Raw genomic sequence first — 24,570 nt, 5'->3', positions numbered from 1 at the left:
TGACTAGGCAGGGGGTCAGACTTGATGATCTGTCGAGGTCCCTTCCGACCCTAGCATCTACGAATCTCCAAGAAGCCACTAGAACCCAGCGAGGTTTGGTCACTGTACTAGTATGGTCTAAATTTGAACTTGGAACCTTGACTACAAACAGCTCAGAATCCACAAGCAATCCATTAAACTACTCTAGTCTTCCATCCACAGTCGTGTAAAGTTCCACCCTGTTGCAGATTTCTGCCCACAAGCCCCTCACTCTGCACTTGTCTGAAATAGAACCAATGCAAACTGGCAGTAAAAGAGGAGGGTGCAAGTTTTGTAATACTATATACATTCCACACGGTCCCACAGCATGTCTCAAAATAATGCAAGGGGAGTGAAACCAGAAATGCAGATCCAATGGCCTTACTCATAACGAAAGAATATGGACACAAGTTCCACAGTTACTCCTATAACCCAAGATATTCTGCCACCTTTGCTGCTCTAAACCTAATTTGCACAGTCCCAGGTACCCAGGGGGTGTTTGTAAGGCACACAAGGAGCCCCTTTGGACACAGGCATAACCTGGTGTTGTTGTGGCTAGGGTGGCAATAGTGGCAGCTGCTATTTTTGCAGCTTGAGTTGGTGCCCAGGAATACTTAGACCAGCAGTTTTCAGTATTTTTTTTTCCATTTGTGGACCCCTAAAATATGAAGGTGTATAAACTCTTTGGAAATTTCAGATGGAGGTGCGGACCCCTTTAATTGTAAGTCATCTTTCGCAGACTGCTTAGACAGTCTGCAGACCCCCCATGGGTCCACAGACCACATGTTGAAAACCACTGGTTTAGACTGCTGCCTTTGGAGGTTAAAATAGCCAAGGAGGTTGCTGCACAATAGGAGGAATCTCCAAGTTCAGATTGTGGTTGCACCTAACAGGTAAGCCAGAGTTTGCTGCAGTTTGTGTTAAAAAAATTAAAGTTCTCTCTCAAAAAAACCAAATAGAGAAAATTCTAATAACAACTTTCCCAGGAGCAGCAGCAGCTGCTGCCACCTTCTTGCAAAACACTTTAACACACAAAACACCTTACTCTTTGTAAGGCCAACAAGCCATCATTTCAGAAGGAACAGGAAAGCACATATTAAAAGCAACATAAGTTTTATTCAACAGCAGCTTTCACTATAGCAGGAAACACATGAATCCTAAACTGGTGACTGCAGACAAAAGCTGGGTTCGCTGCAAGTGTCCATTGAACAGAGTGAAGGAGTACCTGGCTCTGGGGACAGGCTGTGGGTTATGCAGTTGCTCAGACTTATACTCCCCTTTCTTCAAACACAGATGAGGTTTGTACTGAACGACTGTCAGCATCCACGAGCAAAACCATGTTGAGCTTTATGGGCAAGTGCCCTACTTATGTCACATACCAGAGTCCCTACTAGTTGAGGCACAGGGCAGGTGAAGGAAGGAAGCTCCTATAGGTCTCCTTGTATAGCAAGCTGACAAGTTCATCTCCTTTGGTCTCTCTTTAGCTCATAAATCTCTTTCTCCTTTCCTAGATTTCTGTGAAGAGGAACATTTACAAGTTTTCAGCCAGTTTGGCACTTGACAGAACAAGAAGCAACAGTCAAATTACAGCAAGGGAAGTTAGGTTAGATATTAAGAAGTATTTTCTCACAAGGAAGGTAATAAAACACTGGAACAGGTTACCCAGAGAGGTGGTGGAGGCTCCATCCTTAGAGGTTTTCAAAACCCGAAAGCTTTGGCTGGAATGATCTAATTGGGAATGGTCCTGTTTTGAGTGGGGGGTTGGACACACTAGATGACCTCTGGAGGTCCCTTCCAATCCAAACTTTCTAGGATTTCAGTGAGTCCTAACAAGTCCATCACACATTTGAGTTCGAGTCAAATAGAAAGATAAGAAGGAATAACCTCATCCAGCTACCGAAGTGAAATTCTGCATAGGTTTCTTTCTATTAGCTGCTCTAGAAATCTAAACAGTGCAGGTCCATCCAGAAACAACAAGAGAACAATCAGCCATCAACCAAGAACTGGCACAAGCGGTAAAACTCAGAGTGATCTTCAGGGCTAGTGTTATTAAGCCTCTATTATTATATTCGCTGAGCTCCCAGATAGCAGACGAGCCAACTGTGCTTAAGAGTGCAATCAGTCCGTGCACTTTGGCAACTACCATACAGCAGCTCTTCCCTTTGTTCTTGTTTTTAATGACTACCTTAACAAAAAGACCAAGTGCTTAGAAAATACCTCATTGTAAGTGGCCAACTCTTTTTTAACCTTCCAGTACAATTAAAGAGTGACATCGTCCTCAATTACAGTAGAACTCCAACATTAAAAGCAAGGCTGTCCAATTTCTAGGCAGCCATGGCCACCTGCAGTGCAGGCTGCAGCCCAGAAGAGCCAGGCCCCCTTTCACGGGCAGCCCAGCTCTCTCCCACCATGCAGGCAGCTCCCCAGGCCCACATGTAATACAGGAAACCCACCAAAGGCAACCTGGCTTTCTCCTGCTGCTCATGCAGCATGGACAGCCTAACTCCCTTCCCACTGCACTGCCCCACCCCTAGGAGTGTGGGTGGGAGCCGGAAGCAGGAGCCTGGAGGTCCAGGCTGCTACCACAAGAGCAAGTGGGCAGAGTGGCAGCTAGCAGTAATGCATGAGCCAATGGTTGGACAGTCCTACATTCAAAGAACAATGGAAAAAATTCAGGCATTACTGAAGTCATTGGAAGTTTTGTTGACTACATCAGCAGAGCCAGGATTCACCCAATGAATCCAGAAGGGCAAAAATGCATATACAGGCACATGGTCCAACGTGAACTATTTGGCTTGAAAGCAGACAACAAACAACACTAACGCAGATCACTGCAGTGTGCTTGCTGTAAGAAGACAGTAGCCTCTGCTGTGCTAGGGTTGTATTTTATTGCCCAAGAGAAATCAGGAGAAAGAGGCTAGTTTCTTTGTTTTGTTTTTAAGTTGCTTGCCAATTACAGGAGAGAGACTACATTTAGTTGCATGAAAGAGTCCTAATTAGAAATGGACATACAAAATTTAATGGTTTTGGTTTAAAATACATTTTCAATTATACAATTAAAAAACAGCAGTGAAGACAGAAAAAAAAATCAGTTTCATAAAATGTGCACACAACAGTGCTGCTATTTAAGACCCGTGTCCCAGTGTACTTTAATAGAAAACAATCAGCAATTCAGTTCACGTACTTCATTAACAGTAAAAAGAAATAATTGTTCATGTCAATCCTACCTTTACAGAAGATCTAAATCTACTTCCCTAACCCAAGACTGAATTCCTGTAATAAAGCTTCCATTTTCAATTAAAAAAAAAAAAAAAAAAAAAAAAAGAGTATATACTTGTATTTCTATGGGTGTATAAAAATTCTCTCACCACAGTAGCATTCCTCTCATGTAAATTAATGGCTGGAAGCTCAGATTTCAGTAACATTCTTGTTGTACATCAGGCTTCTGTTTTATTCGTACATTGAGGACTGGTTCAAGGAGATGGCCATGTGTGCACAGTCACACCCATACGTGTGCCCACTGCACTCCATGAATGCTTCTTCTTTTAGGGTTTCAGTTGTACCTGCTGCTTACAGTCATTTAGGGCTTTTATATATGTGCTCCAGGAGTGGCAGGGGGTGGGGAGCCTCCGAGAGCTGCTCTAATTAAAGTCCCCAGAGCATCATGTGCATCAGCATCTCCACACTGAAAAATGGCAGCGGGGCGCTTTAACTAAAGCTTGTCAAATGAGCTTTAGTTAAAAGCATCCCTGCCGCCATTTTTTAGTGAGGGGATGCTGCTACACATAATGCTGGAGTCTGCCGGAGTGTGGGAGTATGGTAATTCCCATGCTCCAGCAGACTCTATTAATCAAGTAAATCGCTGTAATTACAGCATATCGGAGCAGCCTTGCTGCATGCATATAGGTGCCCTTAGACTCCAGCACAGAGCACGCAGCACTTGGCAAATCCCAAAGAGGTTTTCACATAGTGCAGAGAAATACACAGTGTGCAGTACATCAGCAAATCTCAGTACCCATGCTGAACTGAGCTGTAAGGCATTAGTGATCAAAATAGGCCTGGTGTGGGGAGGCAAGAAATTGTCAGAGATCAAAGCCCCTAAAAAAATAATGTAATTTAGTGCATATCAGAAACTGAAAACCCTAAACAACTGTCCTGGCTACCAGCTGCTTCTGTCCCAGGCTGCCCCTGCTCAGTTTCTTCTCTCAGTGGTTTGATGCCTCATGCTGTACATTGAGCAAGATGCCCATGCCAGCCTGCACTCCCCACTGTGGTCCCCTGCTGATGTTTTAGCCTCACCCCAACACCCCACCCTCTGTGCATCTGCACAGTCAAGTTCTCAGGATTACAGGAACCATCAGACTATCAGACCATCTAGTGGTCCATGTAGTTCAGGAATTCTGTCTTTGGCCAGCACTAGATTCAGAGGAAGGCACAAGAAATCTTAAAAAGTAGGCAGCTACAGAATAATACACCCACAGGGGAAATTTCTGTCTAATCCCCAAGAGATTGCCTGATGCCCAGAAACACAGGCCTTGGAACTCTGCCTCCACAGGTGACTGGTGCTCAGCTCCTCCCAGGATCAGGCTGTCTACAGAAGATGCACAAAACTCATTGCAGGTAGACAGCACTAGCAAAATAGGCAAGGGAAAACTAATCACAGAAGCCCAAGCTGCCACACCTCACTGCCTAGAAGGGACTACTGTAGAGCAGGTGTCATTCATTGCTTTGGTTTAGGAAAACCCTCTCCAAACTCATTTGTGCATTTTATGAACATAAAGCATATGTTAAGTTTTGGTGCATACTAGGGTTTTTTTTTTTTTTTAAATAAGTAGATTAAATAACTGCTTTCCTGTGTACGGTATCCTTTTAGGTGGGCCTCATTGCATATATTCACTGTATATACATGAACACCATCTTTATATATAATCTATATATATTATATATGATTCATATGTACACATTTACAAACCTTCAAAAAATATATTGCACTTATATACAATACAGCTTCATCTCAAATGAGTTCACACAGTAACTTGAGGGAGTTCTTCATAAGCAAGGCAGTTTTACGTTTTTAAAGAATTAAAGAGGCAATTTCAGCAATGTCCCCTGGTCAGCAGTAAACATCATGGAGTCTCATCTCCAAAACCCACATGCAAGTCCCATTAGCATCAATGGGAGCTATGCAGCTGCATCTAGCAGAGAAGAGTCCAGGAAAACACTATTAGGCAATAGCAGGCCAAAACGAATATTGAGTCGATAAATAGAATACAAGAGCCATATTACAGGGCTTCCCCCTCCCCCATTTGCTAATGCTTTATACGCACTCTTTCATACCTGATCTCGTTGATCCCTCATGTCAAGTACACTGATCTAGTGAGCATTATTTTGTCCTTTGGGAAGAACAGAAACACAAGTGTACTTATTTCCTTAAACAAAAACAATGCTCCAGTCTCTGGAAGAACTCAACCCTTTCGGTTTCTTCTAGAGAAAGTGATTAGTGTTTTACCCTGCCGACTAAATTAGGGAAAAATGTTCATTTGAGACCTTCATTTTAAATTCTCAGGAGGGTCAATAGGGTTAGTCTTAGATCTCAGTGAGTGTGAGCTTATAAGATCCTCCAGCTTCTTCAATCTGTAACTGGAAGGTGTCTTCATTAGAATAGTGCTTCACAATGTTATCATCCATGTTGACCAGGATTCTGGGAAAGTAAGGCAGGGAAGTTATTACAGGTCAAAATGCCAAAAGCATGAAATGTTATTCATTCAGTTAAAAATATACTTGTACTGTCCAAAATTAACACATAATCTCTAACTCACTCCTGATTCTTTTCGTCCTGGTTTAACTGATTTAACCCTGACTTAGAAGCTGCCCACAAACTGTTGCCCATGCTATACAAGAGCTTTAAGGCCATCTTATGGGACAGGCAGTGCCTGGAAATCCTTTTAAGGGTGATGTGGGGTGCCATGCAATGCTACCACTATTAGGTGTGCAAACATGATTCACAAGTAAAACCAGAGATTTCAAAATAGGAATCTGTAATGTTAAAAACACATGAGTTGCAGTCTGAGTTCTTTACAACAGAAGAATTGCTCTATCATGCGTTTCTATAATCAACAAACAAGTTAAAATTAACAGCTGCCATGTTCCAAAAGAGCGCCTTGAATCGAACGTAGGGTGCCTCGCATCTAAAGCTGATTGAGAACCACTGGTCTATTGTATATACCCAAGATGAACTGTTCCTCAACAGATGGTTTAGTTATCAAAAGACAAGGCCTCCAATTCACCATCTTTGCATTTAGTTCTGCTTTAGTAAATTCCACTCATGTGAGCATGTACAGTAATTAAAGATTCAATTCTCTGGCCAGTTCTGCTGATCACACTTCATGAAGGAAACTGATAAACTGAAAAGGGCTGAGAATGATTAACAGATTGAAAATTGACTGGAAAGGATCTAGTGGCAAGAGGCACAGTTGATCAAGGGGTTGGAAGGCAAGCCATATGAAGAAAGTTTGAAGGAATTCATTAGGTTTAGCTCGGAGAAAAGGGGGTTAAAGCAGGGACATAATAGCTATTCTCCTAGATTTGAATGGCTTCCATAAAGGAGAGTGATTGCTTTTCCCTTGACATAGAGGACAAGACAACAGGCAAGAGAACAGACTTAGATTAGATTTCAGGAAAAAAGATGTTTCACCCCTAAGGACAGTAGGACCAGCAGCACAGGGATGTAGTCAGGCACCTGGAACACAGTGGCAGCAGCAGCTTCTGGTTGCTGCCACAACTGCAATTGCACAGCTTCTGGCAGTGGCCACTCTTTTGTCAGTATCTGAGGCTACCCAGGTCAGTATCTGAGGCAGTTGCCCCATTCACCCCACTCAAACTCCACCATTGTGTAGGACAATGGAAGAAGCTGCCTAGGGAAGCTGTGGAACCCTCCATCTTTCTGGAACAGTTTAAAAACAGTGAATCTTGTATCACTGCAAGGGATTTAAACTACATGACTCTTAAGGCCCCTTCCAATCTAATTTCATGAAAACATGACTTAGAGTGACAGATTCAAGCAGCTGAAATCTATTTAAGGTTGAGGAGTGACTGAATAAGACTACAAATACCCTCATGCATGATAACAGAGGGATCTTCAGTTTAGCAGGCTTATGTAAAACAAGTTCTTATGATTGGACCTTGAAACTAAATCAGAAATGAAGTTCCAATTTTTAATAGTGAGAGTAAAGTAACCAGTGGAACAATTTATCACTGTATGAGGAGTCGTCTGTCTCTGGAACTTTTAAAACAAAGACAGAATATTTCTCGAGATGTGCTCTAGTCCAAACAGGAAGAAACTGCTAGGGCCAGCGTTATACTGGAGGTCTGACTAGATGATCACAGTAGTCCTTTTTAGTCATACAATTGAGGACTCATGCACACAGATCACACAAGTACTAAATCTGTTCCAAAGCTTGCACTCATGGATGTGCAGAGAGGGCTTATGAAGGGGCATATGAAGCATAGATTTATCTGAAGATCTGACAGCAAATGTAGAAAGTCACATTTTTTCTGTGAAATTTGCTGCAGATGCCCTATAATTAGTACTTACCCTTTTTTACACTTCTTGAAGATTTTTCCAATTTTATCAAAAGGAACATCATACTTATCCGATATCTAGAACATAAAGAGTAAATACAGTCCTTAAACCAGGAAGACTATAGAAGACTTTCACTTTTTTTTTTTTTTAATAAAAGATAAAAAGGACATAAAAAAAAATCAAACAGAAGCCCTGCCTTTTAGGTTTGAAGCTGAGGGCCAGATGCTACTCTCACTATTAAATGTTTAAGTGGACTCATGTGCCTAAGTGAGATCCTGTTCCACTCTACCCGAGTCCCTGAAAACTGGTTAACACAAAGTAGATGGGTCTTTCTTTTGCTTGCTGCTTTTGAAACCTTGCCTTATGGCAGATGACAGCACTTTACAAAAATAGGCGTATTGACTGTTTTTCATGAACTTGACCAGGGAAAAATATCAGGTTCCATTAATATGGTAGCTTTACATATTAAAGAAGGGGCCTTAAAAGGACTGACACTTCACTTTGGCCCTCAGTGACTGCAAGAAAAAAAAAGATCAGTTCAACAAACATTGTTTTGGCAAGATCCCCAGTTTTGGGAGCAGATTTAACCTGTATGATGTAACCCGTAATACAAATGGATTGAGCTCCCCTAAGCAACACAAAGCATGTGTGCAGCATAAAAGAGGTGTATACCAGAATGAGGGAAATCAAGGAAAATGAAGGGCTATACTCCTAACCTACCTACAAAGACAAAAGCTTCAACAACCCTGAGACACTCCTGTGGAGCCAAAAATGCTTGATCTTAGCCAAAAGACTGAGATGCTGATGGAAACCTACCACAAAGATGGACTGCACTAATCTGAGTAAGACACATGGTAGTGCACATTAAGCACAGTCCCCCCTCAGTGCCAGGTCTTTTTCAAGTCATGGTGAACCGCTACATCGAATACATTTCAACCTCTTCACTCCCACAGCTGAGCAGTGCTTCTCTCTCTCTCACTGCCAATGATTTCTGTTTCTTTGTGAGCTTTAATCATCTGGCAAACATCACCAAACTTCTATGTAGCTGAGAGACTTTGTTGCCCACTCTCTCAGCCTGTCACATACGATTAAGTACCGTCCTTCCCTCTATGAGATGAAGATGGACCAGGCAGCCCTGCATCTCATCTGCATAAAGATTTTTGGAGGGTCCCAGGACTTGACAAGGATACCCATTTCCAATTGCGAGTTGGGGGGGTGGTAATTAGCATGTGAATCCTTTGTGAGGGGTGTCTGGAGTACACATACTAAACAGTGTTGGGTTGTGGGGTCACCATGACTTGAAACGCTGTCGACTCCGCTGCGGCCCAATCCAATAACCTATATGATAACTTATAAGCCTTTTGACCCTAAAGCAGGGGTGAGCAATTATTTTGACTGCAGAGTCACTTAAGTTTTAGGGAGCTGTTGAGGACCACACACAAAAATCTGTCAAAAAAATATCATAAAAAAATTATAGATAAAAGGTAGATCATATACTTAAAAAAAAAAATCAATCTACTGTAACATCTTAATTGTATTTCAAAAAATATTTTCTGTCCTGATTTATGTTTTTTTTGAGTAGTGTAGAGGCAATTGCATAACTCAAAATAAAAAGTCTTAAAAGTCTTACACTTGTACACTGTGTGGGGGAGGGGGTATTGAATGTGTGGGCGAGTGGGCCAAACCCTGCCTGTTCCCACCTGGGGTAGCCTGCGCTGTACTCCTGCCTGCCAACAGCACAGCCCCAGCCCTGGCTAGGATGCACAGCTTCTCCGTGAGGCTGCTCCTGCTGCTGCCTGGGTACCAATTGGCTCCCGCCATCTCCAGCAGCTTCTCCTCCTGCCCCTGCTCCTGCCCTCATTGCACCAGGCAGGCAGTGGTTGGAAGGTGGCTAGAGCCGGAGCCCTGCACACCAAGGCAGGAGCCACCTGACTAGGCACATGTCCCCATGCCTGTTGCTGCTTCCCTGTGGTACCTGCTGCCCAAAGTGGCATAGCAGGGGCAGGAGAAGGCGCCACCGCTGGAGGCAGGGGGAGTTGAGTAGTATGTAGGTGGCTGCGGTAGCAGCCCCAACAAGGAAGCTATGTGCTCTGGCCGGGGCTGAGGCTCTCAGTGGGCACGGGGTGGGTGCCAGTGGGAGCGTGGTGCAGGTACCTCAGGTAGGAGTGGATGGGGCTCAGTCCCATGCAGAGGACTGCATGGGCAGCTATGGGCTGGATGCAATCAATTGGTGGACCAGATCCGGCCCATGGGCTGTATTTTGCCCACACCTGCTCTAGACAAATAATCATGCAGAGTTTTTGCTATGCATTAGCAGGTACAAAATTGGTGCTCAAAAGCGTGTTTATGGAATAGCTATGCTGCAATTTGCAGCAGTCAGGATTGGGACCAGAGTCAGACCTACAGCCGTCTCCTGTTCCTCTCACCAGTTTCTACCCTCCTCTGTCCCTTTCCCCCTCTTATTGTCACAGGCACCTCACTTCTACATTGCATTTGGGGAGGGAACAACCTGAGCAGGGTCTAACAGTAACAAAGGGCCAGGAAAGCTGCAGGGGGAAGAAGTTGGGGGACCAGAGGGCAAGAGGGCCACCTGACCACTCCCCCCATCACTATTTTCCCCACTGTAGTACTGGGAGGGTGATGAATTCAAGGCAACATTAATTCTACACCTGGAAAATTATAAAACAAATTTATAATTTTTTCCATACATGGAACCTAATTATTGGGGAAGGTCATCTTGTAATCAGGGTCATCTTGTATTTGAGTAACAATGGTAATAATAAGCAACATAAATGCCCCGAATTCAGGTTTACAAGGTGAGACCATATGCTTTAAGGTCCCACACTTGCTCCTACATTTATGCCCAAGTGGAACCACATAACTGAGTCACTACATTCTTCCTCCTCAATCCCAGATTTTACAAGAAATGCCTTGACACAAATCAGGAATACAAGTCACTACAACAGTAAGGAATCCTGGATTAGGAGACTAGATTTGGATCCCAAAGCTAGCCAGCACTGTCCATTATACAGCTCTAAACCCTCTGGCCTTCAAACTATTACAAGGCACTGACTGGACAAAGACCAAGCATGAAAAAACAAAACCTGAAATTTTAGTGGCTGGGGGAAGTTCAGCAGCAGAAGAGCTATAGTTATGCTATAAGAAAAAATTTCACTCTACCTTCTGCATTTCTGCATGCTCCTAAATTCCTGAAATATTCAGTTTTTGGATTGAAATTTTCCATGCTTAGTAAGTGCCTGAAGGATAATTTTACCCAGGTATGTGCACATGTAACCGTTTAGAACACCTAGTAACCCTGAATCAAAATACTGCCTAGTAAAGTAGAAAATGTTACCATGCTTTAAGGGAATACACATGAACAAAAAGTTGACACGCTCCTACCCACCAATTCACTTGAGTATACTTCAGAAACTGCTCCATCAATCCCAACTAATTAAAAGGTTGTCTTTAATATGAAGGACAGCCAAGGTAGGAGTCTGCTGATTAGTTTTGAAACCAAAGAGAAACCTGGGAAGCTGCTTCTGCAGCTTGACAGATAGCTAATCTGCATGAGAAAGAACCTAGAAGCCCAAATTTTCAAAAAATGACTAGAGGTTTTGGGTGCCTCAAGGTTTTGGCACCCTTATAAGGCACCTTGATTTTCAGGAAGTGTTCAAGCAAAGACCCACTCTGAAAAAAATCATGCCCCTAAAATGGGTCAAAGCAAGCACTCAAAAATGGAGACTTTCAAAGAAAAATTGCTAGTCATTTGAAAAGTAAGGCCATAAATTTCAGATGCTTCCTTCTGCATATAACCTGTTTTTTCATAAATCAATCAAGACCTCTTTGTTGGCTTCATTTCTAAAATTCAATTTTTGTTTTAAAGTTGAAGGGTAACTTGCAGTGTTCTCCCCCTTCCTCAAATGTTACCTCGCTAAAGAACCAGCCCCCAACTCTTTAGCTAGAAGAAACTGAAATATTGGGATAAACCGAACTGCTGCTATGATTCAAGTTTAGACATGCTCTCAGAAGTTTTTAGCACTTAAGTATAAGGAACTAGGTATCATGTTCACTGTTTCACAGATCAGGCACATGGTTTTACAGAACAACCCTACTACTTACAGCTTCCATTAGGCCTTTCAAAGATGGTGTCTTTAGCATAAGTGCATCAAAAACTTCCTCCGACTCTTTCCGAACATACAGCAACACTAAAAGCAAACCAGGGAGAGCATGATTTATGATATAGTTGTATCTTGAGGAAGGAACGTAAGTCATAGTGGTAACATTCATTAAAAAGCACCAGAAATCTGAATAAGCTTAACCTTTTGTATTCTTGTTGAGGAAACATCAGGCGCATGTTCCACTATCCTGCACTTCTCTCTCTCTGTTTACTAGATAAAAGCTATCTTCAAAATGCTTTAAGGTAAGTTAGAGTAAGTGAAGGGTTCTGAACCAAGGAAGACAGATCTTTCATAGCCAATTATGGCCCATAACATCCAGCTGGTCATCTGTCTCACTAAATTACTGAATATAACTAATGCAATTGCCCACCCTAGCCTTCCAAATGCCTTTAGTATCATTTTGGTCTCTTGCAACTATCTAGAGATTTTTCCCTATTTCAAGCCAGCCTCTCTCTCCTCTCCTCTTGCTAGTGTTGTTTTCTCACTCTTGTTGAGTTCTGTTCCTTCTAGCAGAAGGTGAATTTAACTTCCTCCCCTGCAGAGAATCAAGCAGCATCCTTAAATTCTTAGAAAGTCATTATACACAGAAACCACCTCATTAAAAAAAATAATAATAATAATAATGCAGCAAGGCTGAGAAATAAACCAACAGAGCAGGGAAGTTTGGACTTTTAACAGCCTCACTTGTCCTTAATTCACCTTGTAATGATTAGTTATCATGACATGTGCTGTTTACTGGGCTTAATTGCTTGCTGTTCCTACGCAGCTATGAACTGAAACAATTGCAATGATATCTAGGTCAAACGGGGTGAAATAAGGCTACCACAGGAGGTTGAAGAATTTCCTTTGGTGGAAGGAGCATAGAAACAAAATCAGAAGGTGGAGGTTGGTTTTCAGCTCAATCCCCTTAATTATAAAACGTTCAGATATGATGATACTGCAAGCTACACATAGAATAAGACTATGGTTTCCATTTTACACACACGAACCAAACTGTTTCATTAACTGTTGGTTTCCCTTAAACCAGTAAGGAGCAATGTATTTGCTGATCTCAGCTGGAATGAAAGGACAGTGCTTTGGTTACAGCTGTAGACTGGTACTCCAGAGATACAGAATTCCTTCTGTCCCACAGCCTTCTTATATGACTGCAGTCAGATCTCTGTTTCACTGACCATTCAAGAGGAGGGCAGTAGTACTTTCCTACTCCACAGAGCTGTTGTGAGGGGAGAGAAGTTAGTATCTGTGATGTTCTATAACACTACAGTGATGAAGCCAAAAGAAGTACTTAAGGTATAGACTATTCACTCTCACTCTCCTTCCAACAGGGGATATGTGAGTGGGAAGCTGGAAACAGGGAAACGTTCCACATAGAATCAGTTTGTGACTTTAAGCACTTGAACTTCCAAAGCATCTTTTATCAGAGGATCTCAAAGGATTTTACAAGTATTTATACCCCCAAGAAGTTGTAATGAAAGGAGGAGAAAGAGAGACAAGGTGAATGACCTGCCAAAGTTCACACAGCAAGTCAACATCTGTGATGGGAATAAAACTGCAGAATCCTGAGCATGAGAGACTCCCAGGACGTTAAAACCAAAAATACACACCTAGAAATTTCATTGCCACCCCAGCCAATACACTGTGGGTACAGTCTCCTTCCCACACATGGGAATCTACTGTTAGCACTCATGAAAGCCATAAAAACAAATGATACACTCCTTTTCAGTGTATGATATACTCTTTTCTTTGTGACAAAACAACTCTACAAATTAGTCTTAGAATATATATATTTACCTCTTTTTGGTTCCTCTATTCTAGACAGCTTATTGGGAGGTACAATGAAGTCATCCTCAGTTATATATGGTCCTCTCTTCAGACTGGAACTGTAGCACGGCAAACCCCGCCCCCCAAAAACATAACACCATCAGCAGTAGGATCAGCAGGATCAACCAAGCTTGCCTGTTAGAGGGGAAGTTGCCTAGTCACAGGTATTGTGAGGAAACAACAGGCACATCATTTCCAGAACTAATTATTACTGCACTGGCCATAATGAGCATTTATTTCTAGACAAGTCAATATACTTCATTTACAACTGTCCAGGTACTTTGCTCCTATACATATTATGCTATATTCTTGTGCTTAAGCAGTCCAGATGCACTCTGTTAAAGCAAAACTCCACCTATTTAACTGGAGAGTCTCAGCTACCGAACCAGACAGTCTACGTAAGAGTACCTTGGCAGCCTGAATATTATCAGCATATTGGAAAAAAGCACAGGAGCAAACTTGGGCACTGAGATGGCTGCAACACTAATGGATACTATCTAACATTCAAGATCTTCCATTACAGAGAAGCCAGAAGCTAGCAACTCAGATCTAAGCTAAACAGCAGGTCCGACTATTCTGGGACATATATAATGGATGAGCAAAATGTACAGTCCATTGCAAATTCCTCGGGGCCCAGACTTCCCCCTCCTCATTGTTTATTTGGCATCCTCTACCTCATTAGTCTTACCACAAGACGGAAATAGGAAGGCTCTTACCTTTCACCCTCCAGTTCTTCTGAGGCAACAGGAAGAACCTTTAAAAGCAAAGAGAGAATTTATTGGAGCCTATAGAAAAAGGTGCTTTGAACTACACTTGTCTACCATGACCTTGAATTGGAACCTCTGAAATGTCAACTAGACAGCCAACTCAGAAATAATGTCCAAACAACCACCTCCCCGATATGGACTCTAGCAGCCGCGTTCCTCTGTCTTGCCCTAAATATTTGCCAGCAGTGGACCATTGCATTAAAGATTGGAATGCATTTCTGCCTCTTCCTTGTCAATTCTGCAGTGAAATACTTAACAGCTGCCTAATTTCTAGTGTTACATAGAAACATTATTAAAAAAGCTAATAAGTTAGCATCCCTAAATAGAGTATTTCTTTGTATACTACCTGTTCCCCACATAAAAGGTGTGAACACACATAGAGGGCATGTTTACGTGTGCAATTAATGCAAAGCAATAAACTCTGAAATTTATTGCTCCTGGGTGCGCTGTCTGAGTGTTCGTCTGGGACCGCAGCATGTTGAGCTGGGTATGGGCAGCCCCAGCTGGCACTGACTTCTGGGGGTCAGCCTGTCAGACAGGGGCTGCTCCTCTCAGCTTAAATGTGCTGTGGAAGGGCTGGCTGGGGCATAAGGGTGCTTTTGTACAGCACTTGTCAACAGGCAGCCCTGACACTGGAGAACCCTCATGCACCAGCCAGCTAGGGCATCCTCTACAGCATGCATTACTGTAGAGTAAAAAACTGCAGCAGGACAGTACTTGTATTCAGGAGTACTAACCTGCAGCAGAGTTAATTAGTTTACTCCAGCCTAATAGGGGTACATGTAGTAGACAGCATTTACTGCAGAGCTAATTAGTCTATTCTTCAGTAACTCTCATGTAAATGTGCCCACAGACCATTTTAAAGGCAGATTAAACCACAAATGTCTAGATATACAAGCCAGTTTGGAAGGGTTTAAATCTCCTGGGATGGTTCAAAAGTGTACCTGGATAATTAGGTATCATTTTTAACTGCTCCTCCATAGCCTGCACTTAAAGTCTGCAACATCCCAGATTGATATCGGGGGAGGGTAGCCATGTGGGCGTAGGAGGTGTCTGGATTCCTGCTTCTGGATGCCTGGGGGCTGGGTGTTCCAGACTTCCCTGCAATGTCTGCATCATATTGGAGGCTTTAAAAGAGCACCTTTCCCCAAAAGACTTTCAGCTGCTGGCAACAGACCCTACCTCTGCAGATTCCCAGGCTAATTTGGGGTCAGGAGAGGGGTGGCCAGGCAGGGATGCTACTTGGACCCCTGCTTCTAGGTTTTCAGGGGAATTGCCCAGCTGGTGAGTGAGTAGGTGCACCTTTAAGTATAGGCACCCCAACTGCTGGGCAAGGGAAAGCTGAGTGACTGCACAATGGGCAATTAATACCATGGGATGGCTGTCAGCACCATGCTCCATAAACATGAATCAGCCTGTTCATTTTCAAAAATTGCTCCTCGCCCTCCATGTTACAATCCCATCACCTCCCCTGCCCATTCCACCCTGCTCACACAGCTCTATACAACTGTCAGCAATGCAACTTAATTGAGCTGCTTTCAGGCACCCCCCACAATCATCACTGCTCCCCCAGATCAACCCAAGGCATCACAGACTGGGGTCACTTGTAGGCAATGGAAGTAAATTAACAGCTTTGTATGGAAAGTCCTTTTAAAAGCCACAGCAAGTCACAGATCTTGGGAAGCAACTTGGAGCACCCAGGCCCCTGGGAATGTGGAGATGAGAGGTCCAGGCAGGTCCTCCCCCATACACAGACATACAGACCTAGACACCCCCAGTCAGGGTACCACCACACAGATTTTGGTAAAGTGCAAGAAAAAGTTACTGAACTCAATGTTAGTTAAAAGGTGGAAGCAGAAAATTGCAGTTGGGCTGAATACTCACTACCACCCCCTGGTGACAGTTCAAGAGTACCAAAAATGCCTAAAAAGCAACTGTTCTATTTGGAACCCTTGGCAGTACGTGTATGGACACCTCTGACCTGGGACAATTATGAACTGATTCCCAACCCACGATACTTTGTAATATTTCAGTTACGTGCATCCATACTTTAAGGCAAGCACCTGTTTTTGGAAGGCAAGATGTAGAAAAAAAGATTTTCCTAGAGTCATGGCAGAGGGCTTACTGTATGCAGCAGTAGTAGCAGCTCACTCAATCTGAGCCAACTCAACGACTCTTCAGGCAAAAGCTAGTGTTAACCCTTTCACAGTTCCTGCCAAACAGGTAACAGCTATTAGCTGCTCAGCTACTAACAATTCAGCAGTGGCTGGAGGGGGACTCCTTCCCTGCTGCTTGTTGTTCTATTTTGGCAGCCATTACAGTACAGTGTCTCCATGCTTTTTCCAGCAAAGAAAAATCAACTTCGCTGCTTAAGATATGTAACCGAAATTTTAGAGTCTCGATTTTTGGGAAAGGGGGCACGTATGCAAGTAAGTATGGTGTTTTTAAAGCTATAAGAGGAATGAAACACTAGCAATAGAAAAATGTAAAGGTCATATCACTGCTGTACTTAGACTAGTAGGTAATTTTCTGTACTGTGGCTGGTAGCAGGGGCTTTGTAGAAAGACATATGGAAAAAGCCTATGAACATTTCTTCCTAATCCCTGTTTGGTGGAGTCTGAGCTTTAATTTTGTGTTTTAGGGCGCATTATACTAGAGCTAGCCAAAATGAGAGATTAAAAAAAAAAACAATCACAGGAGATTTCACTCATTTAACATTTGGTTTCACTTTGAATCAGAGGGAACCAGGAGATTTTTTTTTTTTTGGGGGGGGGGGGGGGGGGGGGGGTGGAATTTGTTACAGAAACAGCAACCTAGGGAATTTCTGAGGTGAACCCCCTCAGGGGACCATGACAGCTGCTCCTTCAATGGGACTTTCCTGATATTTTCACCACTATTTATAGCATGACGAGGCTGACCTGGAGCCAGAGACCCTCAAAAGCACTGGGGTCTCCTGGTCCTGTGGTGGTGCACAGCATGGGGCTGCCCTGTAGCAGCAGTGCCTAGAAGACCAGGTTCTGCAGCAGCCCAACAGAAGTCATGCAGGAAGTCATAAGGAAACTGCCTCTGTCAAACCAAAGAGCTCATTAAGATAAGCTGTTTTTCCAAAACACGGCAGATCAATGAATTGGCATTTTTCAGTAAAACACTGCCGCTAGAAAAGTAATTGACGGGTTCTAACCCCCTAAGAGCAATTTCTATTTCTAAGATTTACACATCTAAGAACCAGTCCATTAGCTCTGTATGGCATCATCATGTATGTAGTGCTAAAAATTTGCATACGTGCTTACAATTTTTGTTTCTCTCTCACATACACACACACTTATCACGTACATGAGCACCACGTTGGAGATTTGCAAAGTGAACATCGGGGATAAAAAGAACTGGCTGAGTGTCGAGATCCATGAATGGCTTGAAGACAGTGATGTCCATCCGTTTGTGGGACGGAAGCATTGGCACTTTGACATCGGAAACTGACAAGAGATCAAAAAAAAAATCAACATAAATGGATAGTTAAGACACTTATGAGGTCCTGACCTTACTGAATCTTAAGTGTAACATGTTGCTGTTTAGATGTGATAAGCTGGGGCAGGGGGAAAGAGAAGAACCTTGGGTCTACTGCTAACATTTCTAAACCAGGCAGAAAGGTTTCTGACAGTGTCACTATCTCCAGAGGCTGCTAAATCACCTGTGTCAGAGGAGACTGATTCTATGGGCAGCATCTCCCTTTCAAAAATATCCATTTTTTACCACATTTCAGCAACAATTTCCTAAAGGGTATCTTAAGTCTCCTCTTCCCTCACTCCACAAATGACAGAGCTTGAACACCATCCAATGCTCTCAATCTGCCTCATTTTCCTTAGGCAAAGCCTTTTTCAGCAAGTAAGGATGCCAAATGACATCACATCCCAACTTAACCACGATTAGGAGAAAGCACTTACGTTGGCAGAAAGAACAACTAATATATTTCTCATTGACAGAACTTCTCCAAGCAAGCTCACCCTTTCTCTGGAAGCTCGTGCCCAGCAGGATCAAAAGATAGGTGTAAGTTTACCAGAGCCCATGGTTTCCATCTCAATATCACATAATTGCTTGAAAGGGTTACACACAAGATGCTTCACATTTACACAAACATTTCTTAAGGAAGGATGGTCTCCTGGCTACCACACAGCTAGGATCTCTGCCCTGCTTTGTGACTGGCTTCCAGGGCGTCTTCACTGTGCCTCAGACTCTCTGCTCAGTGAAGTAAATACTTGTATACTTCACAGGAGCTCTGTGAGCCTTTTATGCATTCAGCATGGTAATGCATTTGGAGTAAAGCTGGTCAGGAATTTCCTAATGAAATAACGTGTTTTTTCCTGTCAGAGAATGTTAATGTGTAGGATGTGGACACAACTTTCATTGGGAAAATTTCTCAGGTCCAAAATAGATGAAATTGCTACTCAAAGAGGGGGAGAAGGAAAAAGAGGGGGGAAAGGGGACAGCTACTGCAGAAGAGCTGATAATGGCCCTCATCGCCAGTTTATCCAAAAGATTCAGGGCTGCTCTAAATCACAAAGTTTGCCTAGCTTATCCACACCAGTCAGGGTGTGAAAAGATCATACAGCTAAGTGACATGCCAGCAATACCCCCGTCTCATCACAGCAATACTGACAAAAAGAAGACTTTCATGAGCTTAGCTTCTGTCCTTTGGTGAAGTAGTCTAGCTTAGGCAGCAGGGCAATCACACTTTCTGCCACCATACACTGGCATCTCTTCTAAGGGGTTCTGCTGACATACTGATGCTGGCGCACCAGGAACACTGACAAGCCTACAGGTTCAGGTTCCTGTTCTGCCGTGCTTTGGTACAGGAACTTCAACCAGGGTATCCCACCTCCCCACAAGCAACCTAACATCCAGGCTTGCCTGTTATAGGTCTCCTTCACTCTCCTGTCAGACCTCTTCCACTTCATATAAATATTCAGCAAGCCAGAGAGACTGACTCTAGTGACCACCAGTTTGGTGACTTGCAGGGGATGTGGGTGACCCAGGCTTAAGTCCCTGTTCTGCCCAATTCGGGCTTTGGCTTCCTGTATCCAAGTGAACTGCCTGGCTCCTGGCCTCTTGGTATTCTGGAGTCTGTCTCTCTCTCACCCCCATCACAAAAGGTCTTATGTATGCCCCAATGCAGAACAGGAATGTTTCTGAAGTTTCAAAAAAAATGGTTTTGAAAGGTGGCAATGCCATTTTCCACTTAGCTTCATTCTGGAAAATCTCAACTAGAAAGCACTTTCAGAAGTACTATTACTGCTATGGATGTGGTGTAATAATACTCTGACTTTTTTTTTTTTGGTAAAATGAAAAGTTCCATGAAAAATTCTAGTTTAACATTCCTGCACTGAGAAGTACTTTGGTTTGATTTGATATTTAACCTATGTCACCCTGATCTGTCGCATTGCCTCATGGGAGCTCTAATTCACATGTCGCATGGTCTGCTTTCTTTATTGGCCAGGCTATCTGGCTGGACCCCCATAGACTCAAAGCACCGTGGTTAGCATGACTCCCCTGGTTGAATTGATGTGGAAGTTCAAAGGCAAGATCTAAGTGTACCCCTGGAAATGCAGTTCATCAGGGAAGCCCAGCCTGTAACAACAGGGTACAAGAGAACTGAACCGCAACTTCCTGGAGGCACTAGAAAAGCTGAGATGGGTGCAGATTAATGTCAAACTCACCCTAAACAAAGCATTTCAATTAAGTCTGTCAAAATGAGGGGATTCTGATTTGGGTCAAACTGACCCTAAATGAAGTATTTCATTTCAAAATTTCCCAGCGCAGTTTCCAGCAGGGGAAATTTCCCATATACATTTCAAAACATTTCAGTAAAATTAAAAGATTTTCTGTGGTGGAAAGAAAAAAAGAGCTTCAAAATTTTCTAGAAATTGCCTTTTTGTTCACAAATAAAAAAAATCTTAAGCAAAAACTGTCAGCCAGCTCTACTATGAGGCAATCCATGTATATACAGTTATGTCAGGGAGGAGTGGGAAGGGAAGAGTACAGCACCTTGCATTAAAAAATGGCCACTCCATATTTATTCAAATTTTGGGGGATAAAAGGGTCCCTTTGGGATTAAGCTTATGTTTTGCCCCAAGAGGGATTTTCCTCTCAGGCTTGGCATGGAATGCCCTTCTCCGCCATTAATGGTAGGTCTACGTCATGCATGGTGATCTGTGGATGGTACTGAGGCTACTACACTCGGACAGAACAACCTGTATCATTCATATTTTAAATACAACACTTGCACGTGTGGAATCTCCTCTTTAGGATGTACTTCAAAATGCTGCCCTCGCTGCAACTGCCCCAGAACAACCAGGTTTCCCTGTGACGACACTTTCTCCTGAAGCTGCACCACCAGCTTTCCTGACTTGCTGGGTCAGGAAAATCTTGTTTGACAAGCTGCAAGGTGAACACTTGTTGAACCGGTCGGACTGTTATAAGTTCAGCTTCTGGCAAACACATCCAGTGACATAACATCTTCCTCACGCAATAGAAAGGGGGGCAGGTGGAAGGAGTGCATGCTTCTCTGCTACACAGCATGGAAGAGAAATGGGGATATACATTTTACATGAATCAGCCCTGTTAACAAGTAACCAGGCACGTACAGGGAGTGAGCATACAAAACTGGATCTTCAGGACAACGTTAAGAAGTTAGAGACATCTGGAAGAACAGAGCCAGAAAGCCTTTGTGTACTTAAGCACTAAGGCCTCAGTCTCACCTTCACTTGTGCGGCAGCTTACAAATATCAGGGGAAAGCATCAGGGGCTAGGCAAACAACTATTCACCACAGTGCCCCAGGGGAAAATCAGGAGCACCAGTCAAACTCCTAAAAGAAGGTCTCAGACTGGATATAAGGAAAAAGTTCTTCATGGTTTGTGTGACCAGACTCTGAAACAGACTCCCAGCGAGGGTGGTGCAGGCACCTACCCTGGAGATCTTCAAAAGGAGGGTGGATGCAAAACTTGCTGGGGTTATTTGACCCCTGCAGTCTTTCCTGCCCAGAGCAGGGTGGCTGGACCCAAAGATCTCACAAGTCCCTTCTAGCCCTAAACTTCTGTTAATCTGTTCTCAAAACAAATCTCAAGCCAAAACTACTACCTGAAAAGGGATTAGCTTGATCTGGTTCATGGAAGCTGGGTCTGGGAATCAGAAGAGCTGGGATCTTACTCCAGACTCTGCCACTTGTTACTTCAGGGTCCATGCCACTTCAGGCCAGATTTGTAAATGTTCCAAGTACTTCCAGCTCCGACTAGCTTTGGCTGGAATTGCAAGTGCTCCAGCAGTTCTCAAAATTAGGTCCCTGCCCAACCTGTGCATCAGTTACCCCTGCTGGAAACCTGGGGCGGACAATGCTTACCCAGCTTTGAGGGACACCTTGTACAACACTTTTCATCTTTGATTTCAAGTGCCAAGTCTTGGATCCACAGCTACCACACCTCATTTTCTCAACTGGGTTCCCAGGTTGGAGGTACATTTGAACTCATTGATAGTGATTATACAGAGCTTTCTGGAGTGAAGTTGAATTCGAGTCCTAACTGATCCAGGGCACAGTAAAAAACAGTTTGCAAACCCAGATATAGTGGCTCAAAGGGAATCTATTTCATATGTTTAAGGGAATTTGTTTATATAGGAGAGCTCCACTGCACCAGAGACAAAATTCTGTAAGGAATGTGCAGTCTAATATTTAAAGGCTTGGAAGAATAATTTTTACTTACAGGCATTCAGCTGAGAACTGGGGTCAGTGCACTTGCCTTTTCTTTTGCTTTGTTTTCGTTCTTCGTCCCTGATCTTCCTCTCTGCTCCCTGCCAGATAAAAGATTGGGGGAGAGGGAGAGGAAAGGAGAGAGAGAAAAAAGGATTTTCAGTTGTTTGTTTTTTCTTCCCCCCTCAGGTCACTGACACTGATCTAAAGAGTAGTGTTTGCAGAGGCCAGTCCCACACCAACCTTGGAGGCAGGTCAGCCAGAACACATTGCTTTTGAAGTCTAGCCAGTATTTATTTTGAAGCACCACCACCAAATCAAACAGTCAGAGCATCCAACTCAGTCATCCACTTTTCTTTTAAATATGGGACCAGGAGCTACTGAGCAGTTCTCAACTATCTCCATGCATGTGAAATAATCTTGAGCCATGGTATCCAAGATAAAGAGTGCCATGTGCAATTCTCTCTCCAATTAAAAGTTCAGTCAACATCTTCATCAAAAAATTTATCTTAAACTATAGTTAAGCTAAATTTAAATGAACTATAATCTTAGAAGAATTAAAGCAAGACATGTCAATATATCACAAAGACCCAATCAGCAACACCCATTACTAGATCACTGTGGTGCCCCTGTGATGAAGCCAAGATGACATACGACCCGAGCTAAGTCACTCCATCTCCTTATGCCTTTGCATCACCTGCTTTGCAAGGGTCTGGTAAAGGGTGCCCACCACTTTGAAGATAAGCAGCTACCAAAAGAAGCCAAGCATCATAGTTTTGATCTCAGTTAGAGGAGAGCAGCAGACAAGAAGAGATGCAAAGGGTGCCAAGAGTAAGCACCACAATAAGGAACAGGACAGGGATTTGAGCTGTGGCTGAAGACCCCCATTTAGTTGACTCTTGTCATTAGTTTTATCATCTTGAAAAACCCAATGCCTCTATAAGCAGTAAGTTATATGATGCACTGCTGTGCTGTCCTGGGTGTATTATAGTTAGATAACATGGTGGTCCTCCAACTCTCTCTACACACCTAAGTCCCAAGGCAGATGCGACTCCGACTGTGGCTTGAGGCCATATAGTTAGCGATTACAGAATACACTCCTTTGTATAAAACTGCTAACTGTTACTTCTGTTCCGTCACTTTTTTTTTTTTTTTTTTTTTTGGAGGGGCAAGAATTCTGTAGACTCCGAGGTCCCATTTCTATCTAATCTACAGCTGCAGTTTATTGATCCACAGCACTAATAAGTTCACGTAAAAAAAATGCCACTTGTTCTAACGATACAAGACATTAGAGAGGCAGTGATGAGTTGATTGTGGCTCTGCAAGAAACAAACATCTTTTTTTGTAAGAGACACCTAACACTACAGTGTTGTAAGACTAGGTAGTAGCATGGGTGTATGGATCATGGAGGTTGAATAAAATTGCTTAGATCAATTGCTTGAGTTTAAGAGAATGCAGATTCAAAGATTTAGGAACATCCAGCTGCCATTTAACCATTTAAACAACACAATGGGGCCCCAGGCTGAAGGAACCCTTCAGTTTGTGACTTTACTTACCAGGCACATTGCAATACATCAGCATTATGGTGGGAGTAAAGGCTCAAGGGGTCTGCTGAGATTTGGGTTTAAATTCTTCTTTATTTGTTAAGCACCAGCAATAAGGCTGACCTAATACAAGGCAGACTCTGCGTGAGAGCAATTAACAGCACCAACAGAAGACCTGACATCTCTTAAAGAAAATTAGGGCAAATTCTTATATACCATAACTACCCCAAACATTTTATTGGCAGTGCAACCAGATGCCAAATTGTGCATGACATGACTGTGGTGTGTTGCGTCCCATTGAATGCAATTAAAATAATCAAATAACAAGCATCTAGCAAGTAAGCAACAACAAGACAGGGCATGCAGAGTTGCTGCCTATGATACATGCATATATTACCTAGCCCTTTTTGAAGTTTATGAAGCGATCAAAAAATTACACACTCGAAGCAGGTCATTAGATTTTTATGATGACTGTACTTCCAGAGAGCTTGGTGAGAGTGGAATACCAGTACAAAAGGTTTTGCCATCAGAAAACATCTCTCTTGCAGGAATTCCCAGTTACATATCAGACAACGAAACAAAACTGTATAGGATATTCAGTTCACTGTGAGATTTTACTGCAGGGGGGTTTCACTGTAAATATTCTCTTTGATTCCATTACTTATATTCAGATAACCCAGGGCAAAAGGGTGGCAGTGCTTAAAGGTGTAATAAAACAGGCCCGGTAAGAGCATAAGTCTGCCTAGAAGCTAACTTGCTGCCTGACAGCAGAGTAAAGTGACCATGCAGAGCTACAAGAAAGTCAATGGTGCAAGATGGAAGCACCAGCAGGCAGCAAGAAGTAAGTTTTTGAAGTCAAGTCTTTTACTGGCTGGCTCAATAACTAGATCAAGTGAAGCAGGGAAACAGTTTTACAGAAGA

The 24,570-nt window shown here is 43.0% G+C and overlaps 1 protein-coding gene across 1 annotated transcript in view; it reads right to left on the bottom strand.

Annotated features, from left to right (window-relative positions):
• Nucleotides 1-2,633: 2,633 nt before the first annotated feature.
• Nucleotides 2,634-24,570, bottom strand: part of GRHL1 (grainyhead like transcription factor 1) — a 57,510-nt gene continuing 35,573 nt past the window's right edge. Inside the window, 7 exon segments of the mRNA XM_025201850.1 lie at nt 2,634-5,719; nt 7,613-7,677; nt 11,723-11,808; nt 13,573-13,661; nt 14,319-14,356; nt 17,703-17,842; nt 22,119-22,206. Coding sequence (XP_025057635.1) covers nt 5,605-5,719; nt 7,613-7,677; nt 11,723-11,808; nt 13,573-13,661; nt 14,319-14,356; nt 17,703-17,842; nt 22,119-22,206 — 621 coding nt within the window. The 3' untranslated portion in view covers nt 2,634-5,604.

This window comes from Alligator sinensis, unplaced genomic scaffold (assembly GCF_000455745.1).
Source record: "Alligator sinensis unplaced genomic scaffold, ASM45574v1 scaffold678_1, whole genome shotgun sequence".
Taxonomy (NCBI): domain Eukaryota; kingdom Metazoa; phylum Chordata; order Crocodylia; family Alligatoridae; genus Alligator; species Alligator sinensis.
The sequence above is the reverse complement of the archived record's forward strand: the minus strand, read 5'-3'. Positions and strand labels throughout refer to the sequence as shown.